The sequence below is a fragment of the Trichechus manatus genome, unplaced genomic scaffold (assembly GCF_000243295.1).
Source record: "Trichechus manatus latirostris isolate Lorelei unplaced genomic scaffold, TriManLat1.0 scaffold00008, whole genome shotgun sequence".
NCBI lineage: Eukaryota > Metazoa > Chordata > Mammalia > Sirenia > Trichechidae > Trichechus > Trichechus manatus.
Genome location: NW_004443944.1, coordinates 28,992,928 through 29,019,601, shown reverse-complemented (window position 1 = coordinate 29,019,601; position 26,674 = coordinate 28,992,928). Strand labels below are relative to the sequence as shown.

The 26,674-nt window shown below is 37.8% G+C and overlaps 1 protein-coding gene across 3 annotated transcripts in view; it reads right to left on the bottom strand.

Annotated features, from left to right (window-relative positions):
• Positions 1-26,674, bottom strand: part of TRPC4AP (transient receptor potential cation channel subfamily C member 4 associated protein) — a 61,439-nt gene that overhangs the window by 29,568 nt on the left and 5,197 nt on the right. For all 3 annotated transcript variants that reach the window (XM_023725109.1, XM_023725112.1, XM_023725118.1), the window contains 4 exons: positions 19,565-19,622; positions 17,338-17,393; positions 6,141-6,269; positions 1,717-1,924 (listed from right to left, as the gene is read on the bottom strand). In XM_023725109.1, coding sequence (XP_023580877.1) covers positions 1,717-1,924; positions 6,141-6,269; positions 17,338-17,393; positions 19,565-19,622 — 451 coding nt within the window. The remainder of the gene's footprint in view (positions 1-1,716; positions 1,925-6,140; positions 6,270-17,337; positions 17,394-19,564; positions 19,623-26,674) is intronic.

Genomic DNA, 26,674 nt, shown 5'->3' with positions numbered 1-26,674 from the left:
TTTGTTTTGGAAATAGATCGCCAGGCCTTTCTTCTGAGGCACCTCTGGGTGGGCTCAAACCTCTAACTTTTCCATTAGCAGCCTAGCACGTTAACCGTTTGCACCACCCAGGAATTCTGTCTGCCACACAGTGGGTGTTTAACAAATGTTAGCTTTTGTCACTGGGTATATATGTGTATGTATATTACAGTCAGCTTTGAAGTATAATTTAGTTATAAGATTCACAAGTTTTCAAAAATGTATATTTTATAATTTATGAAATGAGAACTCCCCAAAGTTCACGGAAAAGGGGGAGGGAGGAAAAAACCCTACACAGGCCAAGGAAGGCCTTGGATATATGGACAAAGAAGAAAAACAAGCCTGGATAGAGAACCACTAATCTGGGTCCCCAGAGTTTACATACTTTTGTTTTTACATATGAGTAGCACGTAAAATTATATTCCCTAATAACCCAGAAAGTACAGTTATGAACACCTGGTGTTCTTAACTAAAACTAGAAAGTTAACAAAGTTAACGGGGGACTCATCTTCACTATGAATAAGGGAGGCTGCTGTGTGGCACTCAGCAATTCTGAAGAGCCAGTCCTGGGAATGCACACATCCAGCCATCCGAACTTCAGAAAGAAAGCACTGTTTCCAGAGCATCATTCAGACTATCTTGGATGGTCATGGTTTTCTTCTGCTGCTTTTTAACGATAAATTCTCATTATTTCATCTTGGTTACTCCTAAGTATACAGTGATGTTTTTGCATCAACAGTTTTGCTAGCATGTTAATTTTCAAGAACTAACCTGCAAGATACACAAATATTTTAGTTCAAATATATATACTATACTCATATGGCCAAACAGATGTATGCCTTATTTCCCCCAAAGTCTGCTTAGCCAAGGAGACTTTATCAATAGGACAGAGTTCATCTGTTACTGAAAAGCAATAGGTAGGTCTACATGACATTGAATGGTTTTGTTTTGTTTTTTTAAAATATATTCACATGGTTCTAAAATTAAACAATATATAAAAATATACACGAAGAAATCCCACTTCCACTGTGGATGCCATCTGCCCAGTTACCAGTCAGCTCCTAACATGTAACCACTTTAGGCTTCCTGTGTATCCTTTCAGTTTCTTTACGTATATTGTATGTATACGAGTAACCAAGTATATGGCCTTATCCCTCTCCACCCCGACTGTCAATACAAAAAGTGTACTATACACATCATTCTGTATTTTCCTTATCATTAATATATCTTGGAAGTCTTTCCATATCAGTATATATAAATCTTCATATTTTTAAAGCTATACAATTTTCTATTATATAAATTTCTATAATTTAAGTAGTCTCTGGTTGATGAACACTTGGATTGTTTCCAGTCTTTTTGTACTATAAATAATTTCGTAAGCTGCATATACATCATATCTATAGGATAAAGTCCCAGAAGGGGTTTGGTGGACCAAATGGTATATGCATTTGTGATTCTGATAGATAAACAGTGGTTCTCAACCTTTTTGAGGTCTGAACTCCATCAAGAATCTGATGAGAGATATGGACTTGGCCCCCCAGACTAATGAACAGATGCACACACACAAAATTTACATACTCTAGGTAGACCTTAGGAGCCCTCCATGGATCAATCTCGAGAGATATGGAAAAAGCAAGATACTTCAGGAAGGGGTCTCAGAGCAACAATCTCAAAATTTTGAGAACTTGGAGACTTTACCTTGGTTGATTTCGGCTGCAGAAGGCCCCAAGCTCAAGCTCTTCTTCTGCTGAGCATTTTTGGCAAGAAGTGTGTGCTTGTCATCATTCCCTGTATCCATCTCCGAAATGGTGACAGCCAGAATCCGGCAGAAATTAGCAAGCTGCTGCTGATCAAAATTGGATACTAAGGAACTCAGATTGGGGACTTCATCTAGTCTGATCATTTCCTACAGAAGACACAAACAATGATGATCAGTTCATTCCAGAGATGGAGGGGTGTGCCCCTCTTCTGCACTCCCTAAGAATGGGGCTCAGTAGCTAGACCACTTAGGTTCAAATCCCAGCTTGGCAATTTGCAGCTGTGCAATGTTAGGTAATTTACCGAGCCTCTCTTAGCTTTCTTTACTCATCTGTAAAACAGGACTATCAGTAGTACCTACCTCATAGGACCGGTCTAGGGACTAAGCACTGGACACCACTGTTCCTCATACTCTACTTCTGCCTGTGTAGCCCATTTTGCTTATTTAAAAAAAAAAAAAAAAGAAACGCCTACCACTCAAGTTTTTATCAAATCATAAATTGTCATTCTTGTTACAGGATTCTTTCTTTTTAAGAAATAAAATATTTCAATTATAGCTGAAGGCCCCTGTGTATCCTTGCCCAATCACATTCCTACCCCTAGAGGTAACCATTATCTTGAACTCTGGGTTTATTATTCCCACATGCTTTTATACTTGTATTTCCATTAAAAATATGGCATTGTTTTTCATGCTTAAGGTTCATGCGAATAGTATCGTAGAGCCCTGGCGGTGCAGTGGTTAAGAGATCAGCTGCTAACCAAAAGGCCGGCAGTTCGAATCCACCAGCTGCTCCCTGGAAACCCTATGGGGCAGTTCTAGTCTATCTTACAGGGGCACTATGAGTTGGAACTGACTCAACAGCAACAGGTTTTATACTAAACATTCTGCATCTTACTTTTGATTCAACACTGAGATTTATCTAACGCCAACACAAGTAGCTCTAGTTCGTTCATTTTTCAATATTTTACCCTACAATTTAATCATTCTCCTTTTTATGAATATTTAGGTGAATTACAATTTATCACTACTAAACAATGTTGCAGTAAACACCTTATAGGTGTCTGCTTGCGTCCATGTGCACGTGACCAGTTATCTAGAGTGAGAGCAGATATTCCTGTCTTTTTCCTGACTTGAATAGAAATATTTCCAAAGAGGCAACATTAAGTTTGATGTGTCCTGTAGAACCTATATCAAGTTAAAGAATTTTATGAAATACTTTTTGTCATTTGGTTATATTATCATTTTTTTTCCTCAATAAAATTCTGCAATTGTCACAGACTACGTGAGCTTTTCTCAATTTGAACCATTCTTGTGTACCTCAGATAATCCCTGCCATCCTTCACTCCACTAATTTATTTAACATCCACTGGGTTGGCTATTTCTCTATCACTGCACAAATCATATGGTCTTCTAAGTGTCTATTTCTGCATCTCTTTCCCAAACCATCTGCCACTGCCTTGAGAGAGGGGTATGTCTTATCTTCTCTCTAGAGCCTAAAGGCATGGAACATGGCAGAGACAGTGCCAGTAAATGTGCACTGAACAGTGAGTAACTCTTAGATCCGCCAAGAATCCTATTCCCTTCTATTTCTGGTGATGGAGGAGGACAAGAGCTTGCTATGGAGGGGGCATCTGGGAGCAACTTCTTCCATCTTTGCATTTCCCTTTCCCAGTACACAACAAATGTCAGCTGCTGTTATTATTGGAAACTGACTTTCAGCCCATCAGTTCTTCTGGCCCTGTCTAAATCAGCTTAGGGATCTCAAACCAGGTCTCAACACTCCTGAAATCCATTTCTTTTTTATTTTCCCCTAAAATTATGGGGTTTATTAGGGAAGTAACAGGTTACAAATTAGGTTCAGGTTCAACTTGGAAGTAAAAGGAACAACTCAGGAGGCAGGATACAGTCTGTCAATCAGGAAGCCCATTTCTTCTGTTACGTTTTAATTTTTGTTTACTATTTGATGCACATTATGAAGCATAACAAAACAGCTGTGTGTGTTTTCCCTACAGCAGATCCTGCCTCTCTGCTGAAGAAAGGTAACACTATCCTGAACTTTATTACTGCCTTGCCATTAAAAAAAGTTTTATCATATATATGACTTCGTTTTACTCATTTTTGAGCTTTGTAAAAATGATATATACAGTCTTCTGTAATCAGCTTCTATCACTCAATAATAATTTCTATGATTCAGCCATGCTGTTGCCTACAGCAACTGTTTATTCCTTTTCACTAATTTATAACATTCCATTGTGTGAATGGAGTACATTTATCCATCTCCTGTTGATGGATGGTAGACTTGGTTTCAGTTTTTTGCTGTGAACCAATGATGTTATAAAAGTTCTTAGGTGTCTGATAGACATATACAGAAGTTTTTCTGGGGCAGTGGCTTCCAAGCTGTTCTGACAATGACCAAGAATAAGAAATGTATTTTGTATCACAATTCAATACACATAAATGTGTAAATATATAAATATATGTACAAATATGAAACAGAACTTCTTCAAAACAATACCTACCCTTACACAACATACTTTGAGCTCTTCTATTTAGCTGATGGACCCACTGAACTGATTTCACAACCCTCTTGGTTTCAATGCAGTGTTTTCATTTCTAAGAATCACTGTTCTAGGACTGAGCTTCCCAACCAATGTGCCTGGGCATAGGTAGCAGGTGATTTGTGCCAAAATACTGATGCCTCAGCCGTTAGGATGGTGCTTTCCTAGGTACCGGGTCAGACAGTATGTGAATGTTCAACTACAAGAGACAGCATCAACAGTATGTAAGCATTCCTGCTGATCTACATTCTCACCAACATTTGCACATGCTCTCTCTCTCACTGTGGTCTTCATTTGCATTTCCCTGATTATCAATGAAGTTAAGAATGTTCTGTTTGTGGGCCATCTGTTTCTCTTCTGTGAAATTCTTGTTCATATCACTGCCCATTTTTCTACTGGGTCTTTTTCTTATCGATTTGTAAGAATTTATACATTATGGATACTAATCTTTTGTAACCATGGGTTGCAAATATCTTTCCCCATAGCTTGGGTTTTCACTTTCTTTGTGATGTCTATTCCCCTTGCAAACTGCACCAAGGTACCCATAATGTCTAACAGACCCATCACCATTTTAGGCAACACAGAAAGGAGAGAGAGGGCCCGAGATGGCAAACGGGCAAAGTTGTGAAGGAGCAGTCCTAGACTCCTATGCTGAGACTCAGTGTCTGGAGTTCCTGCCATGAAGGCCCACTCCACACACTGGCAGGAGCACCCAATTACAGAAAAATAACAAAGCCTTTTCATCAAGGGCACAAAGGGTCTGTCTGGAGCCTGCACACATCTCCAGCATGTTCCTACAGACAATGGGTCATTTGTACTTCATCTGCCTGGGCGATGGCAGGCAGGGCCTAAGGAGAGTACAGCAGAAAGACAAATAAAAACTGGGGTCACCACAATGCACGTGGATACCCTTTTCTCTGAAACAAAACCCCTAGGAGGTTGCTTCTGCTTCCTCAGTGATAAAAGAAAGAAATCTGTCAGCCTGCAACCAAAATGACGGGCTGGGACAAGAGCCAGGGAAGTAAGCTCCAAATTCTACCAGGCACTACACAAAAAAATCTAACAGTGATTCTCTGTAACAGGGTCTATGGATGTATTTTCTTTTTTTTTTTTGGGGGGGGTCTCTGAGTGTCTTGATAAGAAATTTTAATGTTTTCATTTCAATCATAGTTTAAAAAGCATATTCTGGATCATTTGAATGTCCACCTTATGACAAAGTGGCAGGATTTCAGTGCTCACATTTGTGGCTTCTGTGTTGGAGACAATTAACCACCTTTAATTGCTGACAACTAATGAGAAAAAATAGAGGTGGACTTAATAAATTAAGGTCAAACATTACCACAAAGGGGAACATGTACTAATGAATGAAGGTTTCACAGCAGTTCAAATACAGAAAAGTGGTAGGGGACTGGAGTCACCACACGGCATACAGCAGTAAAGGAATGCTAAAAAGAATTTACACCATAGTAATTAGTGAGGAGTAATTTAATTTCAACAAAAAATTAGCCATCACATTAAATTCATGAAGTCAATCCGAATTTTTGAGTTTTAGAATTAGTCTGATTTCAACTTATATATTTGTTTAGGTTTTATAGTCATACAAGACCCATTAGTATGAGGAGTAAAATCTAGTTTTAGACTTGAATATATTTAAGTAGCAGTATAAAAATAATTCAACACTAGGAGTATAGATGAATTTCTCTTTTAAATGAGCTCTGTACATAATTCCAGTTTCAGAATCCAATCGTCTGAGACACTCTTCCCCTGTCAAGACATCCATCCACCTGCCTGAGAACACAGCTCACCTTTTTAACACCCAAAATATCTTCAATGAGGGTTGCTGTTTGTAAGAATGTCTTCTTACTTGTCATAAGTGTAAACAGGAAGATCACAAAGTCATTCTTTTCTGCCAGGCGCTTTGTAACTCCTTCCGTCTGTCATAAGGTAAAAGGGGAGAAAAGGCAGAATAGGTTGTGACCACAGGATAAAAAATATGAAGCCAGTAAGACATCCCTTCCAGAATCCCACCTCTGAAAACTGTCACAAGCCAACAAAGTTGGGATGTCATGAGTTAACCGTAGGAAATACTTGTAAATTTCCCACTTATGGTATAAAAAGCCTCCTGGCATCCAAGCTACACAACCGGGAGACCACTTTAGAGCTGGGGATGAGAGAAAAATAGGAGGCAGCTGCCTGAGTTGGCCAGTGAAATCTAAACTCCAATTGTCTTCATTTGGAAAACAGACCAAAGTTGTTTTGAACAGAAAGCAGTGACTAACATGGGTAATTCCATTTACAGCTCAATCAAGGTGAGAACTTAACACAATGAGATGGCGTTTCCTAAAAGGGCTTATATAAGGCTATTCCCAAACTTGAAATCAAACGGTGTTTGAAGCATGGACTTTAACGGTTAGACCCAACTTCTAATTCCAGCTGTGTGATTTTGAGCAAGTCACTTCTTTTTTCCTCAATTTCTTCATCTGTAAAACGGTCACCGCACAAAACTTTGAGAGGATTCAATTAGGTGATGCACATAAAGGGCCCAACACTGTCCAATAAGTCTCTTCTCTAGCCTATACCCTATGGTCAAAGTGACCTTCTTGGAATACTCAAAAGCCTTCAAGCTTCCTCTGCTACTCAGTTAAGTCTCACTCTTCTGCCTGACATTCAAAGGTCCTTCAAACAGGCCACAAGGTACCTATCCAGGACAGTTGCCTTGAGACTTAGCTTATGCTGAGGCCAGGCTGAACAACCTGCTGTTACACCCATGCACACAAGGCCTGTTTCCTACTTCTACTACTTTGTCCTTCCTTTTACAAATACCCTCATCAACTCCATATCTATTTGTTAAATTCTATACATACATTCAATCCAGAAATTGTGCACCTAGGTATTCACCTAAGTGAGATGAAAATATATATTCACATAAAAATCTACACATAAATGTTTATAGCTCCTTTATACATAACTGTCCCTAACTGGCAGCAATCAAGATACCCTTCAACAGGTGAATGGGTAAAAAAACTGTGGTACAGCCATACAATAGAGTATTCACAGTGACAAAAAGAAATGAGTTATGAAGCCACGAAAAGACATGGAGGAACCTTAAATGCATACTGCTAAGTGAAAGAAGCCAGTTTGAAAAAGCTACATACGGTATGATTCCAAATGTATGATATTCTGGAAAAGGCAAAACTACAGAGACAGTGAAAAGATCAGTGGTTGCCAGGGGTTCAGAGGGAGGGGAAGGTGAACAGGTGGAACACATGGTATTTTTAGGGCAGTGAAACTATTCTGTATGATACTGTATTGGTGAGCACATGACATTACGCGTTTGTCAAAATCTACAGGACTGTACAATACAAAGAGTGAACCCTAATGTGAACTATGGACTCTAATTAATATTGGTTCATCAATTATAACAAAGGTACCACAGGAATGCAAGATGTTAATAGGAGAAACAATGAGTAGGGGGAAGGGGTAAATGGCAACTCTAGGTACTTTCAGCAAACCTAAAATTACTCTAAAAATTAAAATCTATTTTAAAAAAATTCTATACGTCAATGTTTAACCCAGCACCATTTACAATACAGAAATATTTGAGACAACATAAATGTCTATCAATATGGAACAAATACAACAAGGATGCAACGTGCACCCTATGGAATAATATGCTACCACCAGAAAAGATGATGTAGCTGAATCTTTATGATTTTTGTAGAATAAAAAAAATGACCCTAAGCAGTTGTATACATACTTACACACAGAAAAAGTTTCAAAGCATTTGTAGCAAATTGCTACTAGTAGTTTAATCTGGTTAATGGGCTCATAAATGATTTAGACTCTGTATCTGGAACTTATCTATATTTGCTAATTTTTTCAATCAAGAATAAGTTTAGTCATCAGAATTAAAAATGTGTGCATCAAAGGACTTTATCAAGAAAGTGAAAAGACAACCTACAGAATGAGAGAAAATATTTGGGAATCATATATCTGATAAGGGTCTAATATCTAAAACATATAAAGAACTCCTATAACTCAACAAAACAAAAAAAAAACCCAATTAAAAAATGGGAAAAGAAAAAAAAAAGAAAGGACAAAGGACTTGAATAGACATTTCACCAAAGATATACAAATGCCAATAAGCACATGAAAAGATGCTCAACGTCATCAGTTATTAGAAAAATGCAAATCAAAACCACAATGAGACACCACTTCACCCCCACTAGGATGGCTATTATCAGAAAGAGGGAAAATAACAAGTGTGGCAAAGATGTGAAGAAATTAGAAACCTCATTCATTGCTGTGGGAATGTAAAATGGTGCAATCAATGTCACAAAATAATACGTGTATAAATGTTTGAATGAAAAATTAACTTGAGCTGTAAACTTTGACCTAAAGAATTACAATATGACCCAGCAATTACACTCTAAGTATACAATCAAAAGACTGGACAGCAGGGACTCAAACAGACCCTGGTACATCAATGTTCACTACAGTAGTATTCACAATAGTCAAAAGATGGAAACAACCCAAGTGTCCATCAATAGATGGACAGAAAAACAAAATGTGGCATATACATACAATGGAATATTACACAACCATAAGGAGAAACGAAGTTCTGATAATTGCTAAGACATAGATGAACAATGAAAACATTATACTAAGTGAAATAAGTCAGACAAATAAGAACAAATATCGTATGATTCCATTTATATGAAATACCTAGACCAGGCATATGCATAGAAACCAAAGTTTATTAGTGGTTACCAAGGGGCTAGGGGTTGCGGGGAATGGGGAGTTACTACATAAGAGCTACTGAATTTCTGTCTAGGATGATAAAAACCTTTTGGAAACAACAGTGGTGACGACTGCACATGGTGAATGCAATCAAAATCACTGAACTGTACACTTAAAATGGTTACAGTGGCAATTTTTTTGGTTACATATATTTTACCACAATAAAATTAAAAATACACGTTTTGTTATTTATGAAATAAATAAATATCAAAGCTGGGAATGGGGAAGCCTACCAACTCTTCAAGATGCCACCACCTTCAAGAGGTCTTCTCTGACCTACCTCATACAGGGCACTCTTCTTCCTCTGAAGTTTCAAGGATCTGCTCTGTATTGTCCAGATCCCTCACCACACTCTCCTCTTCATTCCCCACCCCAATCCCGGTTAACTGGAAGCTATTTGAGGGCAGGACTATGTCTTATTCCTCTCCGTATCCTTGGTGTCTGCCAGCAGGCCTGGAACATGGCAGGTATTTACCAAATGTTAACAAGAAGACTAAGATAAAAAACAAGGGGTAGGAAGGAACTCAAAGGAACTAGGTGGTGAAAGACCTCAAAAGTTAGGTCCAAGAATTTGGATTTAAAATTGCAGTACTGCTAACGCACGCACGCACGCACCGCACACACACACTCTAAACTGAAAAAATTCCTCAAGGCATACTGCAACAAACATGACTTCTCTTTACAGCATTTCAAGTGTCAGGCAAACACATTTTGGTAAACAGGAACCCTGAGCTAAGAAGCATTTTATACTCGTAGGGCTAATGTGTCAAAGCAAATTTAATTTTCACAGTGAAGGCATCAATCAAAATGTGCTGAGTATATAAATTTTGAAGAATCACAATATTAAACAGGACACTAACTAAAGAAAGTAATCTCAGTCTGATTCTGATTAATTAATGTTCTATTTCTATTCTGAATTCAGTGTTCATTGGCACATTAAAATGTGTTCATTGGCACATTAAAGAATTGTTTTCCTAACCACATATAGTACCTATACTGGCTATGAGATGTGAAACAGAAATGATTCTAGCTTTATTCAGACAACCCCAGATTCTGGAATATCCAAAGAAACAAAACAAAAAGAGAAACAGATTTATGGTTTTCTCAAAGCTTAAAAATATATCTCCAAACAACAAAAAGACAAATAATCTAATTAAAAACGGGCAAAGGACATGAACAGACACTTCACCAAAAAAGACATTCAGGCAGCTAACAGACACATGAGGAAATGCTTGAGATCATTAGCCATTAGTGAAATGCAAATGAAAACTACATTGAGATACCATCTCATCCTGACAATACTGGCGCTAATCCAAAAAACACAAAATAACAAATGTTAGAGACGTTATGGTGAGACTGGAACTCCTATGCACTGCTGGTGGGAATGTAAAATGGCACAACCACTTTGGAAAAAGATACGGCGCTTCCTTGAAAAGCTAGAAGTAGAAAAAGCATACGAACTAGCAACCCTACTCCTAGGAATATATTGTAGAGAAATAAGAGCCATTACACGAGTAGACATATGCAAACCATGTTCACTGCAGCACTATTCACAATTGCAAAAAGATGGAAACAACCTAAATGCCCATCAACTGATAAACAAATTACAGTACATACACCCAGTGGAATACCATGCAACAATAAAGAACAACGATGAATCTGTGGAACATATCACAACGTGGATGAATCTTTAGGGCATTATGCTTAGTAAAATAAGTCACAAAAGGACAAACATTATATGAGACTACTACCATAAGAGCTTAAGAAAAGGTTTACACACAGAAAAAAAGCATTCTTTGATGGTTATGAGGGTGAGGAGGGAAGGGGAAGGAAAATCACTAACTAGATAGTAGACAAGTGTCAACTTCAGTGAAGAGAAAGATAACACACAATATAGGGAAAGTCAGCACAACTGGACCAAAGCAAAAGCACAGAAGTTTCCTAGACGCATCCAAACACTTTGAGGGACCGAGCAGCTGGGAGCTGGGGACCACAGTCTCAGGGGACATCTAGGTCAAATGGCTTAACAGTTCATAAAGAAAATGTTCTACATCCCACTTTGGTGAGTCCTATCTGTGGTCTTAAATGCTTGTGAGCAGCTATCTAAGAGACATCTATTGGTCCTATGCCATCCAGAGCAAAGGAGAATGAAGAAAACCAAAGACACAAGGAAAATATTACCCCAAAGGACTAAACAACCACATGAACCAGAGACTCCACCAGCCTGAGACCAGAAGAATGAGATGGTGCCCAGCTACCACCACCGACCCCTCTGACAGGGATCACAACACAGAGTCCCAGACAGACCGGAAAAAAATGTAGAACAGAATTCAAATTCATGAAAAAAGACCAGGCTTACTGGTCTGACAGAGACTGGAGGAATCCTCTAACTATGGCCCCCTGACATTCTGCTAACCCAGAAATGAAAACATTCCCAAAGCCCATTTTTTAAACCAAGATCAGACAGGACTATAAAACAAAAAATAACACACGAGGAACGTACTTCTTAGCTCAATCAAATATACGAGACCAAATGGGCAACTCCTGTCCAAAAGCAAGACAAGGCAGGAAGAGACAGCAACTAGACGAATGGATACAAGGAACCCAGGGTAGAAAGGGGGAGCACGCTGTCAAATGATGGTGATTGCAAACAATGTCAAAAAACAAAGTGTATAAAACTTTGAATGAGAAATTAACTTGAGCGGTAATCTTTCACCTAAAGCACAATTCAAAAAAAAAAAAAGACTGAAAAAATATATATGTATCTCCAGGCTGTCACACATGTAATCCCACTGCCCTGACTACCAACCCCCGACTACCTTTCTCCCCTCTCTCTATCCAAGTCCTACTCTTCTTTTAGGAACTGGCTAAAATGCCTCCTGCTCTAGAAAGCCTTCTCCAATCTTCCTAAGTAAAGATTAACCATCCATACACAGTCCTTCCTTTCCTCTACACATCAGGAGTTCTTAACCCGGGCCTTAAATCCCTCAAACTATATACAAAGCTTTGACTGCAAATGCATTCTTCAGGGGCGGGGGGTTTCCCTGATATTCACCATAGGTTCTTGACCTAGTATCTGCCTAATATCTAAATCAGGCGCTACAAACTAGAATCCAGCAGGCCAAGTTTTATTTGGCCAGCAGTACTTTTTAAAATTTGAATTTAAATGTCTTCAGGCAGGACATGGAGCCCTGATGGCAAAGTGGTTAAGAGCTCGGCTGTCAGCAGTTTGAATCCACCAGCTGCTCCTCGGAAACCCTATGGGGCAGTTCTACTCTGTCCTATAGGGTTGCTATGAGTTGGAATCGATGGAGAGCAATGGTTTAATTTTGTTAATTTTTTATTTTTTTTAGGTAGGACATGCTCGCTCTAGGTTTGTCACAATTTTCAGAAGTCCTCACTTCAACACTGGGCAATTTCACACATTTCCTGTTTACTCCTGATCCCTGGAGGCAACAGTGTTTGCAACGATGAAAGTCCTAGGTTCTCCAAACTGGAATCAGCAGATCAGCACAGTTGGACCATATCATCCTATGCCCTTACTTTTATTTACGTATTTTTATTGTTTTAACTGAACTGGGCTTTACTGGAATATCATTGGTTAACATCAGGTGTCATGATTAACAAACAGCCTCATAAAACTGACTATATGGAAGTTGTCAATGATTGAATCGTTACATCCTACACCATCTTTCTTATAAAAAAATCTCTTAGTGGTCTTAGTTGCAGGAATGATTGTGTTTTTCCTGAACAATTGGTTTATTTTTATCTTATAAATCTGTCCGTGCCACTAGCTACATGTGGCTATTGAGCACTTGAAATGTGGCTCGTCCAAACAGATGTGCTCGGAGAGTAAAATACACACTAGATTTAGAAAACTTAGTATTAATAAGAATACGAATATCTCAATAATTATTTGCATTGATTACATGCTGAAATAACAATATTCTGTACACTGGGTTAAGTAAAATATATCATTAAAATTAATTTCTTTTAAAAATTTTTTAAAAACATGGCTTCAAGGAAATTTAAGTGGCTTGCGTTTTATTTCTATTGGATTGCGCTGTTACAGACGCTAAACGGTGTGAGTGTTCAATCATATTTCTTATTTGTACTGGCTGCTAGGAAGCTGAGACCCAATTTTGTGCCTCATGCATAGTACAGATGATTTTTTATGATTTATATTTTTATACCAGTCCAATTTCTAGATATATTTTATATCTCTATTCTTCTTTTATCCTTTTTTCTTTCTTACCTATTCTAAGTTTGTGATCTTGGTAGATTTTACATACGCCATAACCAAAAATCAAACCCACTGCCGCTAAGTCTATTCCGATTCATAGCAATCCTACAGGACAGAGCAGAAAATTGCTCCATAGGATTTCCAATGAGTGGGTGGTGGATTCAAACTGCCAACCTTTTGCTTAGCAGCCAAGCTCTTGACCACTGAGACACCAGGGCTCCACACACCTCAAAAGAGATGTGAAATCCTTCTTTGTAATGAGGCAAGAAATAAAATGGAACTAAACATAATTTTTTCCCTAAATTTTATTTTGTTGTTGTTGAGAATATACACAGCAAACCATATACCAATTCAACAGTTTCCACATGTACAACTTAGTGACACTGATTACATTCTTTGAGCTGTGCAACCATTCTCACCCTCATTTTCTGAGTTGTTCCTCCCTCATTAATATAAACTCACTGTCCCTTAAGGTTCCTATCTAATCTTTCGAGTTGCTGTTGTCACTTTGATCCCATATAGTTCTTAAAAGAGCATAAAGCTCAAGGAAGACATTTTTTACTAGTTAAGCTGAACTACTGTTTGCTTTTAAGAAGACTTCAGGGGATATTTTTGGTTTAAGGTTTAAAGATTATCTCAGGGAAATAGTCTTAAGGGTTTAACTGCCCTCCATGGCTCCAGAAAGTTTGGAGTCCATGAGAATTTGAAATTCTTTTCTGCATTTTTCCCCTTTTGATCAAGATTCTTCTACTGAAACTTTGAAAAACACGGCAAAAGAGGAAGTTGTTCACGGAGGCAATTTGCCACACATTCCACATCCTCCTCCTGTTTCTACCTCTCCTTCCTCTAGGCACTACAGAACAAAGTAGGTGATAGAACAGAAGTACTAAACACGTTATTAGGCCAATTAACTGGGATGTCTTATGAAACCCTGACCCTAAACCTCCAAACCAAGAAACCAAATCCCATGAGGAGTTTGGCTGTACACAGGCAGCCTCAGCAGCTTTTTTTTTTTTTTGGTCCTTGTTGTAAATATGTCTATCACACAGCTTTTGCCAATTCAGCTTTTTTACAGGTATACAACTTATTGACAGCAATTACAATAATCAGCTGTGCAACCCTACCCTTAATCAATGGGATTTTTCCATCACCATCAAACCCACTTTCTTCCCTTCCCTCCCGCCCCTGGTAACCACCAATAAAATTTAGTTTCTGTACATTTGCCTTTTCTTGTCTTTTTATATAAGTGAGGTCATATAGTATTTGCCCTTTTGTGACTGACTGACCATAATGTCTTCAAGCTCCATCCACACTGTAGTATGTATCAAGACTTCATTTCTCCTACTGGCTGAGTAGTAGCAAAACCACAAAAAGATACCAAATGTACCACATTTTGTTTATACATTCACCTGTTGATGGGCATTAGGTTGTTTGAACCTTTTGGCTATTGTGAATAGTACTGCAATCAACACTGCTGTAGAAGTCTCCTTTTGAGTTTCTGCTTTCAAGTCTTTTGGGCATGTGCCTAGGAGTGGAATTGCTGGGTCATATGGTAGTTCTATTTTTAGTTTTTTTTAGGCACAACCATACTATTTTCCACAATGGCTGTACCATTTTGCATTCCCACCAGGAATGGATAAGAATTCTAATTTCCCCACATCCTCACCAACATTTATTTATTTATTTAAAATAAATCTTAGCCATCCTAAAAAAAAAAAAAACCCATTGCCATCGAGTCGATTTCGACTCATAGCAACCTTACAGGACAGGGTAGAACTGCCCCATAGAGTTTCCAACGAGCGCCTGGTGGATTTGAACTGCCGACCTTTGGGTTAGCAGCCGTAGCACTTAACCACTATGCCACTAGTGGGAGAGAAATGGTAGCTCATTGTGCTTTTGTTTTGTATCTCTCTGATAACTAATGACGCTGAGCATCTTTTCATGTGTTTGGTTGCTATATGAATGTCCTCTTTGGTGAAATGTCTATTCAAGTCCTTTGTCCATTTTATGATTGGGTTATTTGTCTTTTTGTTGTTAAGTTGTTGAAGTTTTATAGATATATTTTGGTTGATTCTTACTGGATATCTGGTTTCTGAAGACATTCTCCCAGTCAGTAGCTTGTCTCGTCACTTTTTTTTTGGTGAAGTCTTTTGATGAACAAAGCATTTAATTTTTATGAGGTCCCATTTATTTTGTCTTTCGCTGTTTGTGCTTTCCTTGTTAGATACTCCATTGCTAAAAGCTAGGCCTGAGAGCTTTGCCCCTACATTTTCTTCTAAGAATTTTATGGTTTTAGTTTGCACATTTAGATCCTTAATCCATTTTGAATTTATTTTTGTGTATGGTGTAAGACATGAGTCCTGTTTCATTTTCCTACATGTGGAAATCCAATTTTCTCAACACCATTTACTGAACAAACTCTTCTTTCCCCATTGTATGGACTTAGCACTCTCGTCAAAAATCAGTTCACCACAGATGTGTGGGTTTATTTATGGACTCCCCACTCTATTCCTTTGATCTATGTGTCTACTGTTATACCAGTACCAGGCTGTTTTGATTACTGTAGCTGTACAGTATGTTTTAAAATCAGGACGTGTGAGTACTCCTACTTTGTTTTTCTCTTTCAACACTGCTTTAGCTATTCGGGGCCTCTTGCCATTCATATAAAGTTGAGGATTGCTTTTTCTATTTCTGTAGAGAAGGCTGTTGGAATTTTTATCAGAATTGCATTGAATCTACAGATTGCTTTGGGTAGTATTGGCATCTTAACATTAAGTCTTCCAATCCATGAACATGGAACACCTTTCCATTTATTTAAGTCTTCTTTAATCTCTGTCAGCAGTGTTTTATAGTTTTCATTATACAAGTCCTTCATGTCCCTGGTTAGATTAATTCCTAGGTAACTTATTCTCTTAGATGCTATTGTAAATGGAATTGTTTCCCTAATTTCCCTTTCAGATTTCTCATATAGAAAATCAATTGATTTTTGCTTGTTGACCTTGCACCCTGAAACTTTGCTAAATTCCTCTATTAGCTCTAGAAGTTTTCTTGTGGACTCTTCGGGATATTTTCTATATAGAGGATCATATCATCCACGAATAGAGATAATTTTACTTCTTTTCCAATCTGGGTACCTTTTATTTCTTTTTCTTGTCTTACTGCTCTAGCTAGGACTAAACATAATTTTTCTATTTCCACAACATATGGATTTTACTTCTACAATACCACTTGTTTCATTCTGCTCTGTATTATGGTTCACTATTTACACGGCTTACTACACCATGAGCTCCTAAAAGACAGGTACTATGTCATTATCTCTAATACTGATGCACTCCTTTCAAAGTGCCTTCACATCTATTATCTCATTTAGTTCTCACACTAACCTGTGATGTTAGTATGACTTACTAACTGCACTTTTGATAAGAAAGTAAGGCTCAAGGAGGTAAACAGCCACTAAGTCAAGGGCCACAACACAAAATCAAGTTCTAACACTAAGTACTGGGTGCTTTTCTTGCTACTAAACTGCTTCCTTTAGGCACCACTCATTCAGTGATCAACATGGTAGACTGTCCTGCTTAATACATGGGTGGAGCTTCTGGCTCCTGTTTTGTTAACAAGGAAAATGAAGGAATAGGCAAGATCTTAGAATGTGGTCAAAGACACCCTTCCAGTGCTTGCATCCCTTTCACAAGTAATTGTTCAGTCTCTACTTGGACAACTTCAGAGCTAAAGGAGTTTAGTACCTGCTAAGGCAGCCCTGGCTCTTAACAGTTATGAAATTCTACTTCCTCATAATTTCTACCTGCTGGTCTTGGTTCTCAGGCACACAAAAAAGTAAGTCCAATTCCCCCAATGTCTGAAGATAGCTCTCATGTCTGCCCCTTACTTGAATATTCCCTTCTCAAGCATTGCAGATGTGATGGAGACACAAGTGGGGCCCCAACAGCAGTGGTACTTACACAGACACAGGTATTATACAGGATGCTCAAGCAGTCCTTGGACATTTCATCACTTACTGAAAGAGAAAGGGGAATAATTGGTTATTTTTCTCATTAAAAAGATAGCGTAACAATGTTAAATTTTTTGAACATAAGAACCGTTACTCACAATTCCCTCCAAGATTATTTCCTTTTGGCATACCTCCTTCAAGAGCTTGTCTACCAAAGATTTTCATAGTGCCCATCAGAACCTACAAACCAATTTGTATACTGCTTTTTGGCTTGACATAGTATCCATTTGCCTATTATGTTCCAGAGTCTTCATAATTTTAAACTGTTGTGGTTCCATCATTCAATAAAGCTATTTTTCCTTTGAGGCTTGCTTAAGAGTTTTGTTAGGTATTTTGTTTTGTTTTGTTGCTATTTAAAAAGACTACAAATAAAACAATTTAATACATCTGTGTAGCCTTATTATGTTTCTGTTGAACTGGTTCAAGACATATTTCCAAAAGTAGAACTACTAGAACCCAAAGTATAAGCTTATTTACTCGTTATAAATTTCCACTGAAAGTTCTACTAGCAACAAGCAAAGATAACATTTTTATCAAAGACTCACCAACTATGAGTGTTTTTGCTTTGTTTATTTTTTGTTTTGTTTTAGGCAACTGGCTTTTAACGCCTGACTTACTAATTCCAATAAGAAACTAGCTACCTCTTGAGCAGGAACAGGAGAGAAGCACAAAAAGGAAACTTAGTTTTTATAACCCCAAAACCAGAGGATGATAAAGCTGAGTATGAATCACGGAGCAAATGTTTTGGTTTGCACTGCTTTTATTTTTAAAACTGTGCTCATCCACTCTTACTTTGTTACCATAAACTCTAAAATACTAGGTTTCCCTCCAAGATCGCAATTGGCAAGCTAGCTTGAGAAAATTGCAGATGCCCTGTATCCCCCATTATTACAATGCACTCTACTGGGGTTTTTGGCTTATTTATTTAATGACATCAGAGCAGGGTGGAACACCAGAACAGTATATCAGTATTTCCAGACCTTCTATTTTCAAAGTGAATTAGGATTCATTCATTCATCAAATATTTATTCAGCACCTATTCTATATGAAATATAGAGAATAGAATGGTGGAGAAAAAAAAAAGACAGTGTCTTGGCCCTTATGGAGCTTATAAGTTTAATGAGAGGAAGAGAGAATAAATAACTATACCAACAAGTAATCCTATTTGCTATAAGGAAAATAAAGAACATGAAGAACCAATTTAGATAGCGTAGAAAGGCTGTGACATCAAGGATGAATACGAATCCTCTTAACCACTATTGCACATACAAATGAGGTCTTATATAGTATGTCCTATTAGTGTTAGGAAAAAACATACATACATGCTTGTAGAAGGGTATTCACCAAATGTTAATTGAAACGATCTCTGGCTTTTAATGCCAGAGTAAAGCGCATTCACTTTTTTAAATTAAACATCGAATACCTGAAAAGAATATCTGTAACATAATTTATAAAGAATAACAGAATAATACCCATATACTTATCACCAAGATTAAGAAATAATGCACTACCAGAAGACTTACTTTTTACCATACATACACTGACAATGACTGAACTTTTTACCAAAAACACACATTATCTATCTTCTTAACAAAAAACTGTTGTCAGGTGCCGTTCAGTCAATTCCAACTCATGGCAACCGCATATGCAGAGCAGAACTGCTCCATAGAATTTTCGAGGCTGTGACCTTTTAGAAGCAGATCACCAGGCCTGTCTTCTGAGGTGCCTCTGGGTCGGTCTGAACCACCCTTTTGGCTAGCAGATGAGTACTTAACCGTCTGTGCTACCCAGAGACTCCAAACAAAAACAGGTGCAGTTTTTAAAAAAAAATAAAGTCATCTTACCAGGCTATTCCTTACTTTCTCAGCTAACTGTGTACAAGAAATAAGACTTACCAAAGAAGACATAAAAGCTGGACCCAAGGACTGCAGAAAGTACAAAGATGCAATTCTTTTAGTAGTTTCCACATTTTTGAAGCACAAGATCTGTATTTCCACCAAGTATAGAATGAATAAAAAGAGCTGCTCAGCTAGAGGGTGGTGAAGGCGCCCTACAGCTGAACGTGAGGCACTCATTCAATGTAAGATGTTAAAAAGGGAAAGAAGAGCAACTCATGGGAACTACTACCATACCAGCAGTTTGGGAAACGAAGACAAGCAGCCGACAGGTACACTTACTTTTCAGTTTCTGTCCCCGGATAGAGATTGTAGGCCTCATAAGAATTTCTACAAGGAGCTATAAAAAAGAAATAAAGAACAAAATCTTCAAAATGAATCTAAAACACAACTTATAAAACAATCTTTGCTATGACAACTCATAGCTCAAATATCTGTCACAGTATTACAATGTCTTCTTGTTCAGGGACAGACAGGAGGCAGTGAAGTTCACTGGAAGGAGCACTGTACCAGGAGTCAGGAAACTGGGCCCTCAAGCCAGCTCAATCATCTATTCCCCATGTGAAGGTAGGCAAATTACTGCCTCTCCCTGGGCCTCAGCTTTCTCATTTAAAAAAATAAGCATGTTAGACTAGGTAATCTCTGGGATTCAACGCAGCTTTAATTTTCTAAAACCTGCAAAACATTATCACTGCTATGATTCCTCTTTTGCTTAAAGAAAACTTGTGTGTGTAAATTTATAAAAAGGGTCTTAAAAGATAACACTGATTTCTACAGAAGCTGGGGGTGAGATACATTCAGTTTTCATTTTATATACTTCTAATACAACAAATAATTTTTGCTTAAAACTGTTTAAAAGAAGCATGTATCAAAAAAAAAATTCTGTTGAGACAAAGGGCATTATAAGATAAAGAGTCAATCCGTCAGAAACATACAACAATTATAAACATATATGAACCTAACAACAAGGGCCCCAAAATACATAAGCAAAAACTGACGGAAGTAAAGGGAGAAACAGACAAGTTAATAATAATAGTTGGACACTTCAATACCCTATTTTTAATAATGGATGGATAACTAGCTGAAGATCAACAAGAAAATAGAAGACTTGAACAAAACTGTAAACCATCCTGACTTAAAAGACATCTATAGAACACTCCACCCAACAGCAGCAGATTACACATTTACTCAAGAGACATGGATCATTCTCCAGTGTAGATCATTTGTTAGGCCATAATACAATCCTCAATAAATTTAAAAGAACTGAAATCATACTAAGTATGTTCTCTTGACCACAATGAATTAGTAGTGATGGACGCACAACTTTGTGAATACACTAGAAAGCACTATATTGTGGTTAAAAGGGTTAATTTCATAGTATGTGAATTATATCACAATAAAATTGTTATTTTAAAAAAAAATTCTGCTAAACAAATTCTAGGTTAATATAAACCAAAAATAAATAAAAGTTAGAAAAGAATACTCCAAAATGTTTCCTTTTTTTTTTAAAGCCAACAGGCATATCTTTGAGAGTACACATTTCAACTGGAAGATCGGAGAATGCTTCTGTTCATCTCAAACCAGCAGCAAATCTTTAGAAAAGAAATCCATATTCTTGAGATTGCTCCTGACATAAACGTGACATGACAGTTCAACATCCTGAACTGAGAGAGACTGTGGAATGTGCGTTATTTTAGCCTGAGACAGCAGCTTACAAAATAAAAAACCTTAACTAATGCTGGCTGCACTATGGAGTGTCGTTGGAAGAGGTAGGGGCTCAGCTTTCTGACCATCTGTATTTAATGTTAATTGCACTTGAAGGAGAGAAAAGAAGTCTCATGACTTGGGGCAACAATGAAGGCTGTCCTGAACACAGGCCTATTTTGCTTTATATAATAGAGTTACCAGGTTGTCCTCTAGAAAAGCTGAATTATGATCATAGAGTATACCCAACTTTGTAGCTTGTTCTTTCCACCAAGAATTTTCCTATGTTACTATAAACCTTAACATCATGATAATGGCTGTATGAAGTTGAACCTAGTGGTTGGAATAACCATTATCTTCCTCCTGGTGAATACTTCTGGCCATTATAAATAATGCTCCACTAAACATCTTTGTATTCAAAGCTTATCAAAGAAGCTAGAGTTCCCACATGCCCTAAGGGCAACCATCAATGGGAATGGAAGAGCTTTTTCCCCCTTAAAGCCAGGCATGTACTCTCTGGTTCACTAGTCCCTATAGTCATTTCATTTATGCAGATGACCTTATTCTGGACCTGTTTCGTTTGATTAAAGTACTTACTTGACCCCCAGAGGCATCTGACACTTCACTTTTCACGTCAGAGGTTAGGCCAAGTTGACAAGGAGTGATCTAACCTCCCTCATACCTCCTCCCAGTCAACACCTCCTCCAAAGGTAACAGCTAGTCTAACTTCTAGCTCCATAGATTAATTTTACCTGTTTTCAAACTGTCCAGTTACATAAATGGAATCATACAGCGTGTTCTTTTTTGTGCCTGGATTCATCTGTTTAGCATAATGTCTGTGAGAGTCATCCAGGCTGTATACAGCAGCAGCTCATTTTCATTGCTCTGTAGTGCTCCTCATATGAATATATCACAATTTACCCATTTTCCTGTTGATGGACATTTGACTTGTTTCCAGTCTGAGGCTATCCATTGTGCTCTGAACAGTCTTGTATATGTCTTTTGGAGGACATATGTAAACATTTCTATTAGGTATATAAGGGTAGAACTGTTGAATCATAGGGTATTGGCATGTTCAATTTTAGTAGCTAATGCCAAACAGTTTTCCAAAGAGGCTGTGTAAATCTACACTCCCAACAGTACTGTATCAGAGTTTTTACTGTTCCATACTCCTGCCAATCCTTGGGGTTGTTAGACTTTTTAATTTTAGCTATTCTAGTGGGTGGGTGGTAGTATCTCATTAAGGTTTTATTTCTATTTCCCTGATGACTAATGAAGATGAACATGTCTGCATGTATTTAATGAACTACCTGTTCAAATCTTTGGGCCATTTTCTACTGGGTTTTCTTTTTTTTCTTTACTGATCTGAAGGAATTCCTTTTCTTTTCTTGATATCAGGCCACTGTGGGTAATTGCTGTTACAAATAGTTTCTTTCTCTCTCTGGCTTGTCTTTCAGCCTCTTAACGGTATTTTATTTCATTATAATAAAACACATATAACAAAACATTTGCCATTTCAAGCATTTTTACATGTATAATTCAGTGACATTAATTACATTCACCATGTTGGGCAATTATCACCACCATCCATTTCCAATTTTTTTTTCATCACCCTAACAGAAACTCAGTACCCCTTATGCAGTTAACTCCTATTTCCCCTCCCACCAACCTCTGGCAACCACTAATAAACTCTGGTCTCAATGCATTTGCCTAATCTAGATATTTCACATAAGCAGAATCACACAATATTTGTCCTTTTGTGTCTGACTTATTTCACTTAGCATAATATTTTCAAGGTTCATCTATGTCACAATAAGAATCAGAACTTCATTTCTATTTATGGCTGAATAATATTCCATTGTACATACATAACACATTTTGTTTATCCATTGATCTGCTGATGGACCCTTGGGTTACTTCCACCTTTTGGCTATTGCAAATAAAGCTGCAATGAACACTGGTGGAGAAATGTCTGCTTTCAATTCTTTTGGGCATAATATCTAGGAGAATTGCTGGGTTATGTGGTAATTCTATGTTTAACTTTTTAAGGAACTGCAAAATGTTTTCCACAGCATCAGCCTCTTAATGGTATTTTTTGATAAACACAAGTCTTTCATTTTATTGTAGAAAATATTTATCAATGTTTTTGTTTACAAGTAGCGTTTTTTTTTTGTCTTATTTAAGAAATCTTTCCCTATGCCAGCTAATGAAAATAGTCTCCTATTTTAGCTTCTTGAAACTTTTTGGTTTCACCTTTCACATTTAAGTCTATATTCTATCTGGAATTGATTTTTGTGTATGACATGGAGTAGGGGTCAAGGTTAATTTTTTTCTACGTGGATATCAAGTTGATCTAGCAGCACTTACTATAAAACCATCTTTTTCCCATTAGACTGCACTGGCATCTTTGTCATCGAATAGGTGACTATGTAAGAGACTCACACTACTATTAGGCCTAATTCTAACTGCCAGGTTAGGGAAATGAATAGGAGAAGGAAAAAAGAAAATTGAAAGAAAGAGGAACCGTGTTGGTATCACAGGAACCAGATTCACCTTGGGTGCTGGAACATGGAGGCCACTTAAATAAACATTCAATTACCCTCACGAGATACATCAGCGACCAAAATTCAAAATACTCTGTTAACACCAAAATCAGAGAAATTCTGTGACATTTTAAGGGCTCTTATTTCAAAGAACTGTCCTATGTTTGGAAAATACACATTTCAATAGCTTTCTGACCTTGATGTAATTTACACATACAGCTCTATGAATGGGGTAAAACATTAAGCAACGCAGCCAATGGGAAGAAGGATGGATGACTATGTGGATTTGGGCAAGTCAATTCACCTCTGTGTATCTGTTCTCTTAATACAACATGAGAGAACTTTAAATTCCTTCCACGTCCTCTATGCCCTTAGAAAAATTTGTGAGTGGTAAAAAGTGGTTAGATTCTGGACCTATACTGTAGGGAGAGATAACAAGATTTGCTGGTAATGAGATGTGGAGTCTAAGAGGAAAAGAGGAATAAACAGTAACTCGAAGGTTTTTGGTCTGAGCAACTGGAAGGACAGCAATGCCATTTACTGAGATGAGGAAGACTGTAGGTGGGGTGAGTTGTAGTTAGGGGAGATGAGAAATTCCGCTTTGAACATGTTAAGTTTGAGATGTCTATTAGGACATCAAATGGAGACGTCAAGTAGACTGCTGGATGTGAGTCTGGAATTCAAGCAAGAGTTCTGCTCTGGAGCTATAAACATGGGAGTTGTCAGTATAAGGATGGTATTAAAAAGACATCAGTAAAAATGATATCATCAAAGTAGTGATTATCAATAGGCAAGGAGGTTCAAGGACTAAGCCTTCAAGACTCAGATGTTATAAGGTCAGGGAGAAGAAGAAGAACTAGCAAAAAACTGAGGAGTGGTCAGTGAGGTAAGAGGAAAATTAGGGGAGTGTGGTGTCCTGGAAGCCAAAGAAAACAGTGTTTTAAAAAGGAGGAAGCCATCAACTGCATCAAATGCTGCTGCTAAGTTAAGTAACACGACAACTGAAAACTTACCATCAGATTTAGCAAAACTGAGCTCACTGGTGACCTTGACAAGAGTGGTTTGGTGGAACAGCTGGGATGAAAGCTAGACTAGAGGACATTTAAAAGAATGGGAGAAGAATTAGAGATCTCAAGTAGATACAACTCTTTCAAGGAATTTTACTGTAAAATAAGATTTTGCTAAGATGGTAAATGGAATGAAAAGAGTTTGCTCTTAAACATGGGAGAAATAACAGCATGTTTTCATGCTAACTGAAAACAAGCTGGTAGAGCAGGTAGACAGAGCAGAAAAGGAAGGAGACTTGCAAGAATAATGTTTGACCTCATAAGGCTATTATGAAAATTATTACATGAGATAAATTGTGATGATGAGATTATTAGTGATTATTAAATTATTAAATGGGGGCAACAGTGTTCATCACTTACCAGGTACTAAGTATATTACTATTCTCAAACATTTATTAAGCAGGCATTATGCTAACCTGTTGTCGTTGAGTCAATTCCGACTCATAGCAATCCTATAGGTGAGAGTAGAACTTTTGCCCCATCGGGTTTCCAAGGAGCGCCTGGTTGATTCAAACTGCCGACCTTTTGGTATGGCTGGTGGATTCGAACTGCCGACCTTTCGGTTAGCAGCCAATTATACTAGGGGCTAGGAATATGATCAATGTATGATCACTGCTCTCAGCTTACAAACTATTGGTATAGACAAAGAAACACAAACTTACAATTCAGCTCAGTCAGTGCTATAATGGGAATCAACCAGAGTTTCACAGAAATACAAAGATGGGACACTCACTCAGACCTAGGAGGTGGGAAGGGCAGCTGGAAAGCTTCCAGGCAGAAGTGAGATCTAAGCTGAGAAATGAATACTAAGTGTGCGCACCAGGGAAGGGAGTGGAAAGGCAGTGTTTAAAGCAGGGAGAAAATCACATGTAAAGGCTCTAAGGTGAAAGACTTCCAAGCTGACTGAAGTAGAGGATTGTAGGAGGGTCACGAGAGGAGAAGCTCGAGAGATGTGCAGGGGCCTTGTACACCATTTTGAGAACTTTGGATTTTATCCTGAAAGCAATCTGGAACCTACAAAGTCAGAGGTTTAGGAAAAACAGGAGGTGGCTTCAAATAGCTAATGTGGAGAAAAAGAAAAAACTTGACCAGGGAAACAGAAGGATTCTGCTGGATAACTGAAGTTATAATTCAAGCTGGAAACAATGAATTTTTACAGTGGCACTGATCAACACCACCACACGATTTTCACGCACAGAGCCAAGCAGCACTTGGGAAAAGACAAACTGGACTAACCCATGGCTGCAGTTTCTCCAAGCAGGTAAAATAGAAGACAATGGGACAAGGGAGTAGACGATTTTGGCAAGACTGAAAAACAGACAGACCGTGGAGACTAAACCAGACAATGAAAGACTGAAGAAGGCTGATGGAGTGTAGAGGAAAGTCACATCTCTAGATTCAGAAAATTTAATTCCAGGATTCCTAAAAACTAGTAAATGTCATCTTAAAGTCTATGTTGGTAATTTCTGAGAAGTCAGAGAGTAGGAAAGATACGAGGAAACATATCTTAAAAACAAAACAAAACAATAATAATAAGGGGGGGTTTAAAAAGGGAAACTGTAGCAAAAGAAAAAAAAAGTTTATTAAGCTGTAAGCAGATTCCAGTTAATTCCAGAGATCAGTAACCAGTGGAGTGAGCAATTAGAAATCTGTGATCACTAGAAAATGGCACAGGTTCACCAGAACAATACATGTCAAAAATTTAATGTTCTTCCTTTCTTGCTTGGGTTACTGGATTGGAAAGCTAGATGGGGGAAAGCTAAAGACACAGTAAATATAGTTTGTAGAAAGGCAGCTGACCAATACCTTTATGAAAAAGTGTAGCAGTATTAGATGAAATCAGAGATAGGTGGCCAGTGTTGATTAATCAATAATCAACTCCTAAACACCATCTTTCATAAAAGAAGACTTGAATAAATAAGAAGACATATCCTGTTTTTGACTCGGAAGACTCAATATAAAGATGTCGATTTACTCTAAATTAATCCAGTCATTGAATGTAATAATACTAACGAAAAATTCTGGAACTACACAAGCTGATTCTGAAGATCATATTGGCGGGGGTGGCGGGGGTGGCG